Source organism: Syngnathus acus, chromosome 9 (assembly GCF_901709675.1).
Source record: "Syngnathus acus chromosome 9, fSynAcu1.2, whole genome shotgun sequence".
Taxonomy (NCBI): domain Eukaryota; kingdom Metazoa; phylum Chordata; class Actinopteri; order Syngnathiformes; family Syngnathidae; genus Syngnathus; species Syngnathus acus.
The window spans coordinates 355,146-367,405 of record NC_051094.1 but is presented as its reverse complement, the minus strand read 5'-3'; the positions used below and the strand labels follow the sequence as shown (position 1 = coordinate 367,405).

Genomic DNA, 12,260 nt, shown 5'->3' with positions numbered 1-12,260 from the left:
TAAAAAAAAAAAAAATGAGAGAACAAAATATTCGTCAGCATAAAGTGGAATACATTTAAAATAACACACAACAGAAAGAAAGAAAGAAAGAAAGAAAGAAAGAAAGAAAGAAAGAAAGAAAGAAAGAAAGAAAGAAACTTACAGCGAGAAAATATTTTGATATATGGAAATATATTGTATACTATATAGGTTACGACATTATCCTGCCTTACTACCTTCAATTTGGTTTTCTTGCACAACTTTCGTTGACGATTTCATTGCTTTTGTGTATTTCATGTCAAGCCCAAGGGTTCAAAGAAGCGAAATAGACCCAGTAGTAATTACTGTCTACATATACTGTTGAAATGGAAGGGAAACAATACCATCCTAACAGTGAAGTAAAAGCATGAATTGTGCTTCATCAAAATATTTTCAACAACGTGTCAAGGTAAAGTGAATACATTGTAATATTCTTTGGTATATTTGGTTGCTTTTAAAAAGTGAACGTCGGTGGAAAGTATTTAAAGCCCATCTTTCGATAAAAAAAAAGGGAACGTGGATAGTATTTGATGCGCTTTTATGTCATCAAGGTTACATAAAAGTTAATGACACTTGCTTTGCTTTTTCATCCTTTGTGCTTTTCATCTTTGATGTCACAAATAGCCAATAAACAGGCTAAGAGGAAATGCTTAAGTACGAGCCTATAGGTGCAAAAAAAAAGAATCATCTCAAACTCCCTAGTGGTGCAGTCCAGTGCGTTTCATCTGGAAGCCCCCCCCCTTCATCGCAAATTATTCTAAAGTGTTCAAAGCGCGCTTGATTCAGCCTCCCAACTGGCCCGCCCTCCCATTGGTCCTCCGGGGATGCGGCTGGAGCTGATTGGAGGAAAGTTTCACACATCCCCGCCCCGCCCGCGTTAAAAAAAACAAACCCAAAAACATCAGTGTTTCTGCGAGTCCAGTTGTTTTCACATTCACACAAAGGAACTGAGCGCTGCCGTTGCATAGAGAGAGAGAGAGAGAGAGAGAGATGCGCAAATAAGAAGGCACTAAAGAAACGCCTTTGAGAAGCCAAGAGGAGAGCGAGAGCGACTTTGCCAAGTGCTTTTGGACGCGTCGCTGATCGGGGGGAAAAGAAAAGAAAAGCGAAGATGGTGTCGGCCGGCTTGGAGATTCTGGGACTGTCGCTGTGCGTGGTCGGCTCTCTCCTGGTGATGGTGGCGTGCGGGCTGCCCATGTGGAAGGTGACCGCGTTCATCGAGGCCAACATCGTGGTGGCGCAAACCATCTGGGACGGCCTGTGGATGACGTGCGTGGTTCAGAGCACCGGGCAGATGCAGTGCAAGGTGCACGACTCGGTCCTGTCCCTCAGCCACGACCTCCAGGCGGCTCGGGCGCTCACCATCATCGCGTCGGTGATGGGCGTGCTGGGGCTGATGGTGGTGATCGCCGGAGCGCAGTGCACCAACTGCATTCGCAACGACCACGTCAAGGCGCGGGTGGTGAACGCCGGCGGCGTGATCTTCATCAGCAGCGGCCTCTTCGTCTTGGTGCCCCTGTGCTGGATGGCCAACAACATCATCTCGGATTTCTACAACCCGCAGGTGCCCGGCTCCAAGAAGCGAGAGATCGGCGCCGCGCTCTACATCGGCTGGGCGGCCACGGCGCTCCTCTTTATCGGCGGGGCCGTGCTGTGCTGCTCCTGCCCGTCCGGCGGGAACGCGGGATACTCGGTCAAATACGCGCCCACCAAGAGAGCCACGCCGAACGGGGACTACGACAAACGGAATTATGTGTAGCCCCGCTCGGACTTGGCTTCTTTCTTGCTTTCTTGCTTTCTTGCTTGCTTTCTTGCTTTCTTTCTTTCTTTCTTTCTTTCTTTCTTTCTTTCTTTCTTTCTTTCTTTCTTTCTTTCTTTCTTTCTTTCTTTCTTTCTTTCTTTCTTTCTTTGTTGCACCTGCCTTCCTTTATATCCTCGACTCGTTCAATAAGCTGCATGGACGGACGGACGGACCAACCACGTTTTTCCTATCAGCGGGACTTTTCCCGTCTTCTTTTGGAAACCTAAAACTACATCAAAGGACTACAGTATTAGGTACATGCTTTTGGAATGATTGAGTTTTTTGTTTGTACATGCTTTGCCTGCCAATCTGTACAGTAACTGAGAAAAAGATTGCGCTCCATGATAATGACATAAAAGAGATGTATTAGTCAGAAAACTGAAGGGGGGGGGGGGGGGGGGCGGGGTATTTTTCAAAACCCAAACTCTATGAGATTTTAATACTTTGTTCACTGCGTGGGGGGTATTTTTCAAAACCCAAACTATATGAGATTTTAATACTTTGTTCACTGCGTGAGAGGTCTCACAGTACCCAATGGAGTTTTGGACTCCCTAGTTTCCCCAAGATCAAATGAACCCGTTTTGAATGACATCCAAATGGCCACGCAGACCGAGGATGTGGATGAAGGCAGGCTGGCTGGCTGGCTGGCGTCCAGAGGGATTACTTCCAACAGGAATACTCGTAGTGGTTTGGCTTTGAAATCTATCTTTTATCATGCCAGTCCTGGAACTTTTTGGACACACTCCAAAACTTTTATATGGTTGACATGCTGGGATTGATGACTGCGACGTTTCTGTCTGTTATTATTCCCAGCACCTGCCGGCATGGAGCGGCCGGCGCAGGAAGTCTCATTTCTTTTCTCCACTTCCTGGAATTGTTTGCTTTCCTTGTTTGATGTAGTGATTCGTGTATAAGAAGATGCAATATTGTTTCCCTTTTTATTCCAATTAAACTCACTATACTTGTCTGGAATCTGCATCAAGTGTTTTTCTTCCTGTTTTCACTGCGTATGCCTAAAGCTCCCCCTATGCACAAAAGTATTTTGGGGCTCCATAGAAATCCAGATGACAATGGCCATTCAGCTTGAGTGGGGCTCACAATGCTCCACAACCCCCACCGTGGTCTTTTCAGAGCGAGCGAGCCCGCCCGCCCGCCTGCCTGACGCCCACCCACCCACCCCAGGACCATCCATACACACAGCCAGTGAAAAGGCTTCAAATGAAGACTGCGGAGAAGTTGCTGGAAACGCTCTTCCCTTCCCGTAAGTCACTCCGTCGGTCAGCTGGCCGGCGGCTCGCCACGAGAGAATCCAGGCGCCAATGAGATGCAAGAAAGGAGATGTGGAAATGATTGGTTTGCTCTTCCAAGTTCTAGTCAAGCGCCACCCGAGCTGGTGTTAAAAGCGTGACTGAATTCCAAAAGCTTATCCATACTTGTTGTGCTGCTCACTTAAGAGTCTTAGCGGGTCATATGCTCTCTTCAAAGTTGAAAATATGGATGGCGATGCATACAGTCGGCCAAGTCGGAAGGGGGGAGAGAAGTGACTCCATAGCACAGCACGTCGGAATGATTTGGAAAAAGAATCCATTTTTTTCACTCAATGATTGCAATTTATGATGCAAATACTTTTTGAAGATGTCTTTTTGAACAAACACAAGCCCTCAATTCATAACCTGGGTTACAATAAACAAATGAACCATTAATGATGTTAATTAGTTGTGTTCATTTAATCAGTCACTTAATAAACCAAGGGGGGGGGGGGGGGGGTTAGCTTACACCGTTGCCACGGTGATGGATTTACACTTTTACAACTTCCTGTCAACACAGGTGTAAAAAGTTGAGCGCAAAAGTCACATTTTGACCTCGGAAATGGCACTTTCGGGAACAATAGCAAGTCAATGCTCGCTTACTACAAGTTTTATGGCGTTAGTGGGACGCTTAGCAGAGAATATGAATGATCACAACAAGTGACTTTTGTTTCAGTTGAAGTGGACACATACGTACAAACAAACCGACCGATCGGCAACAAAAAGCCATGTCGATTAAAATGGAGAGAAAATGTGGTTTAACTTAACACAACTGATTCCAATTGGTGAAAAACTTTTTCAGGGTAAAAAAAAACAATTCAAACAACAACAACAAGGGTATTTCAGTGCTAAAAGTTAAACAAACATCCATCTATTCATCCATTTTCTACAGCATTTGTCCTCATTTTGAGACCAGCCAGGGCACATATGTAGAAACAAACGATTCACAGCCACAGTCATCACTGTTGAAAGTGTTCAATTTGGAAAGTGGAGGGAAAGCGAGAGGGAGGAAGCTGAAGAAAACGGGAACAACATACACACTCCACATAAAAATGAAACCAAATGGAAAAATGAAGTGGCCAGTGACTTTTGGGACATGAATACGAGCAGAGTACCTTGGGCTACAAGTGACGGCACACTCAAAAAAAAAAAAAAGGAGCGTTAGCTACAAGATCCACTCAGCTGCAACACAAAGACTTCCTCGCTTGGTTAGTTTTTGTCGCATTGTTAGTTCCACGGCTTTGGTCACTGCAGCGAGGCCGATGTGTGTGTGTTGGGGGGATTGTAGTTTAACACAAAAAAGGGCCTCATTCCAATGAGGAGGCCAGGCCAGGCCAGGCCAGGCCAGGCCAGGCCAGGCCAGGCCAGGCCAGGCCAAGCCAAGCCAGGCCAGGCAAGGCAAGGCAAGGCAAGGCAAGGCAATGCCAGGCAAATAGGGCCAGCAACGTCACTCAATGACATTCTCCATGGTAACCAGGGAGAAGCCGCTGTTGCCACGGCTACCAGAAGCTTGTATGGATGGTCCCAATAAAAGCGCCAAGCGCAAAACATTCCTGACAGGCAGAGATTGACTTCAAGCTTGTCACACATATAGTGAGCTATGCAACGTGTCGCCGGAGAATAACAATATGCCTCAAGATCTTCCCCTCTGAACTTGACCTCACCTAGCCCGGGGTCTCATGACACGACCTTTGCCTTCTTAAAGTGGCCTCAGGTCACTTCCCTAATGACCGCCTGTGAGCCAAGCTATCATAAAGAACCTACGGCTTTATGTTTGAGTCATGCTCGTCTTGATCTCATCAGTCACAACGCTAATTGGACCTGTACCGTCTCATGTCATGACTCGTGTCAAAATACAGAAAAGTGACTTCCGCCTTGGCCCGACTGTCAAGAAATGTAATTGTCTCATTTTGTTGATTTTTTTCTCCATCCTACTGTTGAATTCCTGAACGCTGTGCTGACCATTTGACGACATTGGCTTTACATTGTGAGAACCAGCAGGTGCACTCCCGACCAAAAGCTACTCACAAATAGCAAAGCCAAGAGTCAGCAGGTGGTTGCTTCTACACGGAGGACAAATGTAGCATTGTCTGACAAGTTAAAACCCCCCCTATGAGGTGTTTGTCTGAGAAACAAAGGCGGGTCGGGTCGGGGGGGCCAAAATCCCCTTCACAGGTTCATGGTGACTCATGGCTTGAGTCACGGCCCACTAACACCGGCACTTCCTGAGCAGCGGACAGTGCAACAGGAAACAGGAAGGGACGTGGGCGGGCGAGGGCCAGGGAGTGGCGCAAGAGCGTGTGTGTGTGTGTGTGTGTGTGTGTGTGTGTGTGTGTTTGTGTGCGTGCGTGCGTGCGTGCGTGCGTGCGTGCGTGCGTGCCGTGCGAGCGCCAAGCCCAATTAGTCCGATTTGTCTGTTTGACCACTCCTATTGCTATTTACAAACACAGTGTAAGCACACTGCAACCACTGGAGAGGAACTTTCACATATAGGAAGTATGTTCACTTTCATCATCCAGCCTGCTGCCCAGGCCAGGCCAATGTGCACACGTAGCCATCTTTTTTAAAAAGGTGGGACTCGGTGAGTGACGCTCAGGTTAGCGGCCGGCTTTCACTTTCGTCACATTATAGTCCACTGCAAAAACGACGTACAAAAAAGTAGAGAAGGGAAAGATGAGTAAGGCGCATACCTGAAGCGGGAGACATCAATTCAAGCGTAATCTTGCTTTGTCCTAATATTTATAAAGCAAAGTTACGTAATTTAGAGCAATCTTTAAAAAAAAAACGGACAAATTTGCACAAGTTTCTTCCAACGGAATGATATAGGGATGCTTTTATCTCCCAAATATGAGCGTTCAAATGTGTGGGGAGTCAAGTACTTTTCGTGCCTATAGCGGAGTACTCCATTATGCATCACAAGCGCAGGTGCAAGCACGCACGCACGCACGCACATGAATGGCAGCTGCCTGGCTGCCCGGCTGCCCGGCTGCCCGCCTGCCCGGCTGCCCGCCCGCCCGCCTGCCTGCCCAAGCCCGCCCGCCTGCTGAGGCCGTCTGAGCTCTGGCCAGGATCAGGATCAGGCCGCATTGCCAATTAGGCACGCTCAGCACAAATTGTTTCAAGATAAATTGGCAATGCGGCAGCTTGCCAGTGGCCGTCAAGGATGTCCGCACAGGCCACTGCGCTTTGTTTGGGAAATATTGCTTTTCCATTATCAAGGACATTCGTGGATGGACTCGACATACCAATCTACTCCTATTCCAGCCGCTCTTTGTATCCAAGAGTTTTCTTCCAACCAGCACAGATGAATATCATTCAATAAGAAAAGCTCATTTCAAAGAATGACACGCCAACAGTGAGTGGGGTTAAAGGTCACAGAGGGCATTAGGGGGGCTGACAGCTTGACGTGAGGCTGACAACAGTGTAAGGCTTTTAAATTGTACTCGCAATGTTCGAAGTTCCCACGCTAAGCTACTAGCTGTGGATTTTCAGCACGTTGGGTTACTTTTCCCCAAATTTGAAATTGGATTCGGGCGGGGCGAAGAGCTGAAACGGGTGGCCATTTTTGCCGCACTGAAGTGGAACTATGTTGACTGTAACAATCTTTGAAAATGTTGCTGCTTTGAATGGCTCTGTAGGTAACATTGCCGAGTTTGGAGACAGGACAGGGTTGGGGTTGCCGTTCAAATGGAAAATGGCCAACACTTGCAAAGATATCACGCCAGTGATTTGCTGTCATGCCCGCTAACAGCTATTTGAACAGGTGGTGGTAATCACATATTTTGAACAGTATTTGGTATCACGACAGCATGACTTGGGGTACTTTTCCCTTCCTGAACTTCATATCGACTTGTATGGGAGTCAGCAAAATCCCCTCCCACTAAAAGCAACAGGACAGACAGTCTGTGAGGCTTGCCCGGATCACTACATGGCTGCATGATCATGCCTTGTGCGGGTCTCGCCCCTCCCCAAGTGTGTGTGTGTGTGTGTGTGTGTGTGTGTGTGTGTGTGTGTGTGTGTGTGTGTGTGTGTGTGTGTTGCATGCCACATTCCTCACATGCAGAGTGGCGGAAAGGGCAGCGGCCCCTCATGGGCAGAGGTGTATGGTGTGAGGGAGGGAGGGAGGCTGCGTAGACGCGCGCAGTGATTGATGGCCGAGGCCAGACGACCACATGAGCAAGCAAACAGATGCTTGTTGAATTACTGTAACTATGTTGCTTCTTTCTCATTTCTTGTAAGACAAGCAGCAACATTCTTCCAAGCATTTTGGGGAGGATTACGGTAAATAGGTTTGTGATAAACCTAATTTTAGGCCCAATGGTGTAGACGAAAACATCCTGAATGGGAAGAAACTAAATGATAAACAACTCAGTAAGGGCGCAGTAATGAGCCATTCATGTGTCATTTGACATAATTACGTTGGTGGAGATAAATGTTAAAAGTGGATAACATCACTCCAGCCAGCTTGTTTCAACAGAACCATTAGCCAGTGAGTGGACGGGCGGGCGGGCTGGCTGGCTGGCTGCGAGGCACCCAGTACACCTGCATCAGAAAACCAACCAGGAAATTTGTCATTAAAACGGGAAGCTGAGGAACTAAAAGTTCAACACAACTTGACGCGAGCTGCGCTACCTTATGTTGTGCAAAATAATGTTAGCATCGGTATTCGTTAGCCCATAGCACACAAACACTTCCACTTTCAAGTGGCGCCGTGGGCCGACAACAAATGCCCACCTGACCTTCATTCTGGCTCCAGCGTACGCCAAAGATGTCCGCTCGACTCGGACGAAGTTCATTCCATTTCACCGACTCGTCTTTGACATCAAGGCCAACCAAAAGATGAGATAAAGCATTTAACTGTGAATGATTTTTCATCGCTACACTAGTCAAGAATCAAGATGGATGGCCACAGGAATGTACATGGCTGAAAGAACTTCACTGAAATGTTACTTTGTTACTTAAGACCTCGTGATTTATTAACATGCATAAATCGTTACAATTGATGAAAGTCTGACACACAGGCATGAGTAAAACAGCAGAATCCACAACATCGATACATTTATAACCCACTGTACAATATCCACGGAACCGGATTAAAAAGATCAAAAATTAAAAAAAGAATCAGAATGGTCACACTGCTTCTGCTCGAAGATGTAACCACCATTCATATGCTGTTGCTCAGTCACACGCACGCACATTCATTGTTGAGTTGAGATGCCTCAGGACAGAAGCGTTATGAGTGCATCCAGGAATTTGCTGCGGTCTTCTGTCTTCAGTTCAATAACTGCACAGGAAGAAAAGTGAGAAATGCTCAGCTTAGTTGGTACAGTTCTGTCATTTCCCTGCCGCAAAAGAGATGAAAACTTGCTGGGGGGGGGAAAAGGAAAACAAATCGGTTAAAAATAGGACACATACCGCAAAATTCCAGTCATATTTGCAATAAGCTGCAAGGCTCAAAAAGGGTATTTCTCACCTCTTTGCTGCTATTTACTGTCTTGCTTTTCGATCGTATTTGAAGTGAAAACACTGCTGCCCCCATGTGGCCACATAAAAACTTTGCCCCCGTCTCCAATTCAACTGGACATGAAACGACTTACTGGATGTGTCAAAGTGGTCGTGCAGAGTTCTGGAGCTGGTGCTTTCTGCAGCTTTCTCAAACGCTCTGCCGAAGAAACTAAGAACAGAGTGAAGGTTTTGGTTTTTAATCGAAGCCCTAGACGGACAATCGTCTCGGTCGATGAGATCCAAATGTAGAACTGAATGAAGAAAACTATAACGGAGTAAATGTGGCACATTACTAAGTTTGCTGCAGCAAAGGACAACTCCGACGAATAAATAAAATAGTGAACGTACTTCTTTTTGTCAGATGTTTCAGACTCGGGTGGGATTCCCAAGACGAGGACGGTGCCTTTCTCGACATCTTTGGGAGCAGCCGTGATGAGGGGAAGCAACCTGCACCGCTTATTCCTTGTCTGGCAAACAACATGAGGAGGAGGAGGAAGAAGAAGAAGAAAAAGGTGATTTCATTCCATTCCATGATCAGATTTGTTTCTTAGGTCAACCAGCAGCAACGACAAGTGTCGGATCATGAGCTACTCACTGATTGGATGAATGCTTTTAGGAGGTACTTGGACAGCAGAGTCAAGGCCATGGGCTTTGAAAAAAGCTTGACGTCGGGCGTGCCCTGTGCGAGAAGGCACCGTGACTCAAGTGGCCAAGCAAACACAATCACGTGCACGCACCTCCATGAGGTAGCAGTAAAGGAAAGGCCCTTGGGACAAGATGAGGTTGGTGCAGATGCAGCTGGCCACAGTCTGTTGGATTGCAATCAGCTTCTTTTTAGCCATCTCCATGCCCGAGTGCAGATGCTCCAGGTTGCTCCTTCCAAAGGGAGAAGGTGTCGTGAGTGAGTGAGTGAGTGAGTGAGTGAGTGAGTGAGTGAGTGAGTGAGCGAGCGGCTGAATCAATCAGGGTTGGTTCCAACCAACCGTAAACGGGGTCACACCTGGAAAGCGAATCGAGCGCCTCGATGAAGCGGCCTGACGCGTTCTGCTCCTTCTCCGTGCTTTCCAGTAGAGCGGCGGTAGCGTGCACCATGTCAGCGGCCAGGAAACGATTCTTGAAGCCAAAGTGGACACCGAATGTCTGGATGCGCATGTCTTTCATTCTGTCAGAGGGAGGGCAGAATTGTCAGCGTGGAGCAGTCAAAAGAGCTCAAATGAATCCCCCCCCACCCGTATTTATTGGAAGACTCCTCGATGACTTCCCGCAGGTTCTCTTTGATGGACATGTCCATGGAGGTGAACTTTTGCCGCACTTGCTTCAGAGGCAGCCTGGTACAAAGGAGCACCCTCAGTAAACCCGTCTTGACTTTTGCAGCTGCTCTACTATTGTTACCCCATGTCAGCCAGAAACTCCTGCAGCTTCTTCTGTCCGTGTAATGTCCACAGCTTGAAGTGGCACGAGGTGTAACACGAATTACGGATGCTCTCGTACAGAGACCAGTGCTGGTAGAGGCTCAGACGCAGGCTGGAGCAGAAGGTGAAGGAGGAGGTGCTACAAAAACAAACTTGAAAGTTGTCCTCGGACGACAAAGGATACTCGTACTCAAAGGAGATCCTCATGCAGTCGATGGACAGGGAGTTTTCCTCGTCCTCGTTTCGATGGTTATGTCGGGAGACGTGGCGCTGCATGGCGGCGATGTCCGTCACGTACTTCATACTGAAAGACAGAAAACAACGTGTTCCGTTGCACAACTGCAATCAAGCAGAACATTCCAGATAGTAGGGTCAATCATTCAATATCAAAAAAGGGAGTAGGGAATCGAGATGGTTGCACTTTTGAAATTGGGCTGCCTATTCAAATTCACTCTCCACACATTTCTCAAACAAATAACAATGGAATGAGGCTCATTTCTTACTGTGTGATTTTATCGTGAACCCACTGATCGGTCAGCCCGATGACGGCCCACCTGTTAACAAGAAGAAGAAAATAATTTTTGCCACAGTATTGTTGGGGGGGGGGGTGAGGCAACTTACCAGAGCATGTCTTTAGTGTCTTTAGTCAACACCCAGGCAAGCTCAAAAAACATCATGGCAGCCTAAGACAGAAAAGAGAGCTTCTTTGCTCAAACTGAAAAAAATGCCATGGCTGCCGAACGCAGAAAAGATCAAGAGAGCCGCTCACTCACCGATGTTCCGTGGTATTCATACTGCTCGTAGTCAAACAAGATTTCCCTCCTGCCAGGAAAGCAAAAGGTGAATGCAAATCTCCTGCCTGCCTGCCTGCCTGAAGCGCCAAAGGCAGTCCAAATGTGACTCGATTCACCTTCGCGCTTGCCACTCCCTCTTCTCACGTCGCCTTTCAATTCTTCTCTCAATTTCCCCCTGAAATAAAACAACAACATTAAACACCCAATTCCTGTTTGACTTTGCACCGGGTATCATTTTGATAAACAACATGCTTCATCAAATCTCCTCCGCTTCCCAGACGGCTCGGAGCCTTCGGCGCTTTCATTTCCAGAGTCTCCCCCTTCCGCCTCGTCGTCGTCTCGAAATATTTCATCGTACGACGGCACGCCCAGATCATCGTCTTGATTAATCAGCAGTTTGATCTTCAGAGAAAGAACAAAATATCGATAAGGATGGATCGTTCCACTCTTCTTCCAACAGAGGAGTAAGCATTGGCATAAAGTCATTGTGACCTGAGTGTCATTGTAGACATTAACCACATCGACAGGCCGATGAGTATCGCAAATGAAGAAGATGGAGTCGTCGTCCGGCTGCAGCAACTCAAGGAGGTCCACGTTGGCACCGCAGTTGATGAGGACAAAGTATTGAAACTGGAACAACGACAAAAATCATGATTTTACCGCGTAGAAGACTGAAGCATCGAGAGACTGAGGAGTTTCATACTTGGTCTTTGTGTTCGAGAAAGGCAGTGCCAAGGTCCTGCCATCCCGCCATTGGTAAAAGGGTGTACTGAACCTGATCGCAGTGAAACAAATCCTGAGGAAGGGGGGGACAACACAGTCATTCTCAGCCGGGGGGTCAGGACCAAAGAGGGTGACGCAGAAAGCTACCATCTTGAGCTTGTGAGATGGATGGAGCGCAAACAAGAAATGCCAAGCATACGTTACACTGTTCCTTCAAAGAAGCAAAAACGATTGCACTTTCCCAAAAGAAAAAGATCCATATTTGAAAATGAACCCGTTGACACATTTGTTATTGTGCCTCAGAAACAGAAAGAACCTGTAGCCCTCGACACTGCAGAAATGTCTGCACAGCAAATTGGCCAAAACGAGAAAGAACGTTTGCGAACAGCTAACTCACCTGAAGGATCTTACAGGCGCAAAGAGCATCGACATCTGACGCCACCAGGAGCGCAACTCTCTGAAAAACAATTCCACAATGTTAGCAAACACCGTCCCTCCGTCCGTCCGTCAACACTTAGCTCATGCATGCTTCGCTCAACAACGGACACCTGATTGACAACAGCTTCATAAAATTCTTTCCGGATGTCCGTGACAAACATCTTGGAAGTCCTCGACACAATAATCGACGGTTGAGCGTATGGTACAAAAACAACAGACGCTAAGATGTGCGGGCTTTTGTGACAACAGTCGACAGCTGCAG

The 12,260-nt window shown here is 47.3% G+C and overlaps 3 protein-coding genes across 6 annotated transcripts in view; 1 reads left to right on the top strand and 2 right to left on the bottom strand.

Annotated features, from left to right (window-relative positions):
- The window catches only part of plpp5 (phospholipid phosphatase 5), a 28,434-nt gene that overhangs the window by 3,803 nt on the left and 12,371 nt on the right, over positions 1 to 12,260 (bottom strand). The window lies entirely within an intron of this gene.
- On the top strand, positions 906 to 2,081 carry cldn5a (claudin 5a). Of its 4 annotated transcripts, none has more exons than XR_005098684.1 (2): positions 906 to 1,829; positions 1,930 to 2,081. XR_005098684.1 is itself a non-coding variant. In XM_037258041.1 (2 exons), the coding sequence occupies exon 1, from the start codon at positions 1,130 to 1,132 to the stop codon at positions 1,775 to 1,777; it is 648 nt and encodes a 215-aa protein (XP_037113936.1). In that variant the 5' UTR covers positions 906 to 1,129; the 3' UTR covers positions 1,778 to 1,818; positions 1,910 to 2,081. The 4 variants fall into 4 exon arrangements, 1 of the variants encoding a protein (XP_037113936.1); XR_005098683.1 differs by having other exon boundaries at positions 906 to 1,833; positions 1,934 to 2,081; XR_005098685.1 differs by having other exon boundaries at positions 906 to 1,833.
- On the bottom strand, positions 8,073 to 12,259 carry cdc45 (CDC45 cell division cycle 45 homolog (S. cerevisiae)). Its single transcript, XM_037257959.1, has 18 exons — positions 12,109 to 12,259; positions 11,958 to 12,017; positions 11,541 to 11,633; positions 11,330 to 11,467; positions 11,090 to 11,239; positions 10,954 to 11,012; positions 10,817 to 10,865; positions 10,665 to 10,726; positions 10,547 to 10,597; positions 10,228 to 10,347; positions 10,024 to 10,155; positions 9,861 to 9,959; positions 9,632 to 9,793; positions 9,369 to 9,507; positions 9,227 to 9,310; positions 8,980 to 9,098; positions 8,724 to 8,800; positions 8,073 to 8,410 (listed from the first exon to the last, which is right to left on the bottom strand). Exons 1-18 carry the CDS (start codon positions 12,157 to 12,159, stop codon positions 8,346 to 8,348), a joined length of 1,710 nt encoding a protein of 569 aa, XP_037113854.1. The 5' UTR covers positions 12,160 to 12,259; the 3' UTR covers positions 8,073 to 8,345.

What these genes read in the sequence shown, in the direction of transcription:
- cldn5a (XM_037258041.1), top strand. Translation starts at nt 1,130, where the DNA reads ATGGTGTCGGCCGGCTTGGAGATTCTGGGACTGTCGCTGTGCGTGGTC.
- cdc45 (XM_037257959.1), bottom strand. Translation starts at nt 12,159, where the DNA reads ATGTTTGTCACGGACATCCGGAAAGAATTTTATGAAGCTGTTGTCAAT. An exon ending in GTTCACGATAAAATCACACA is followed by an intron (nt 10,348 to 10,546) that starts GTAAGAAATGAG and finishes TCTGTCTTTCAG; the next exon opens with TATGAAGTACGTGACGGACA. An exon ending in GAAACATCTGACAAAAAGAA is followed by an intron (nt 8,801 to 8,979) that starts GTACGTTCACTA and finishes CTCTGTTCTTAG; the next exon opens with TTTCTTCGGCAGAGCGTTTG.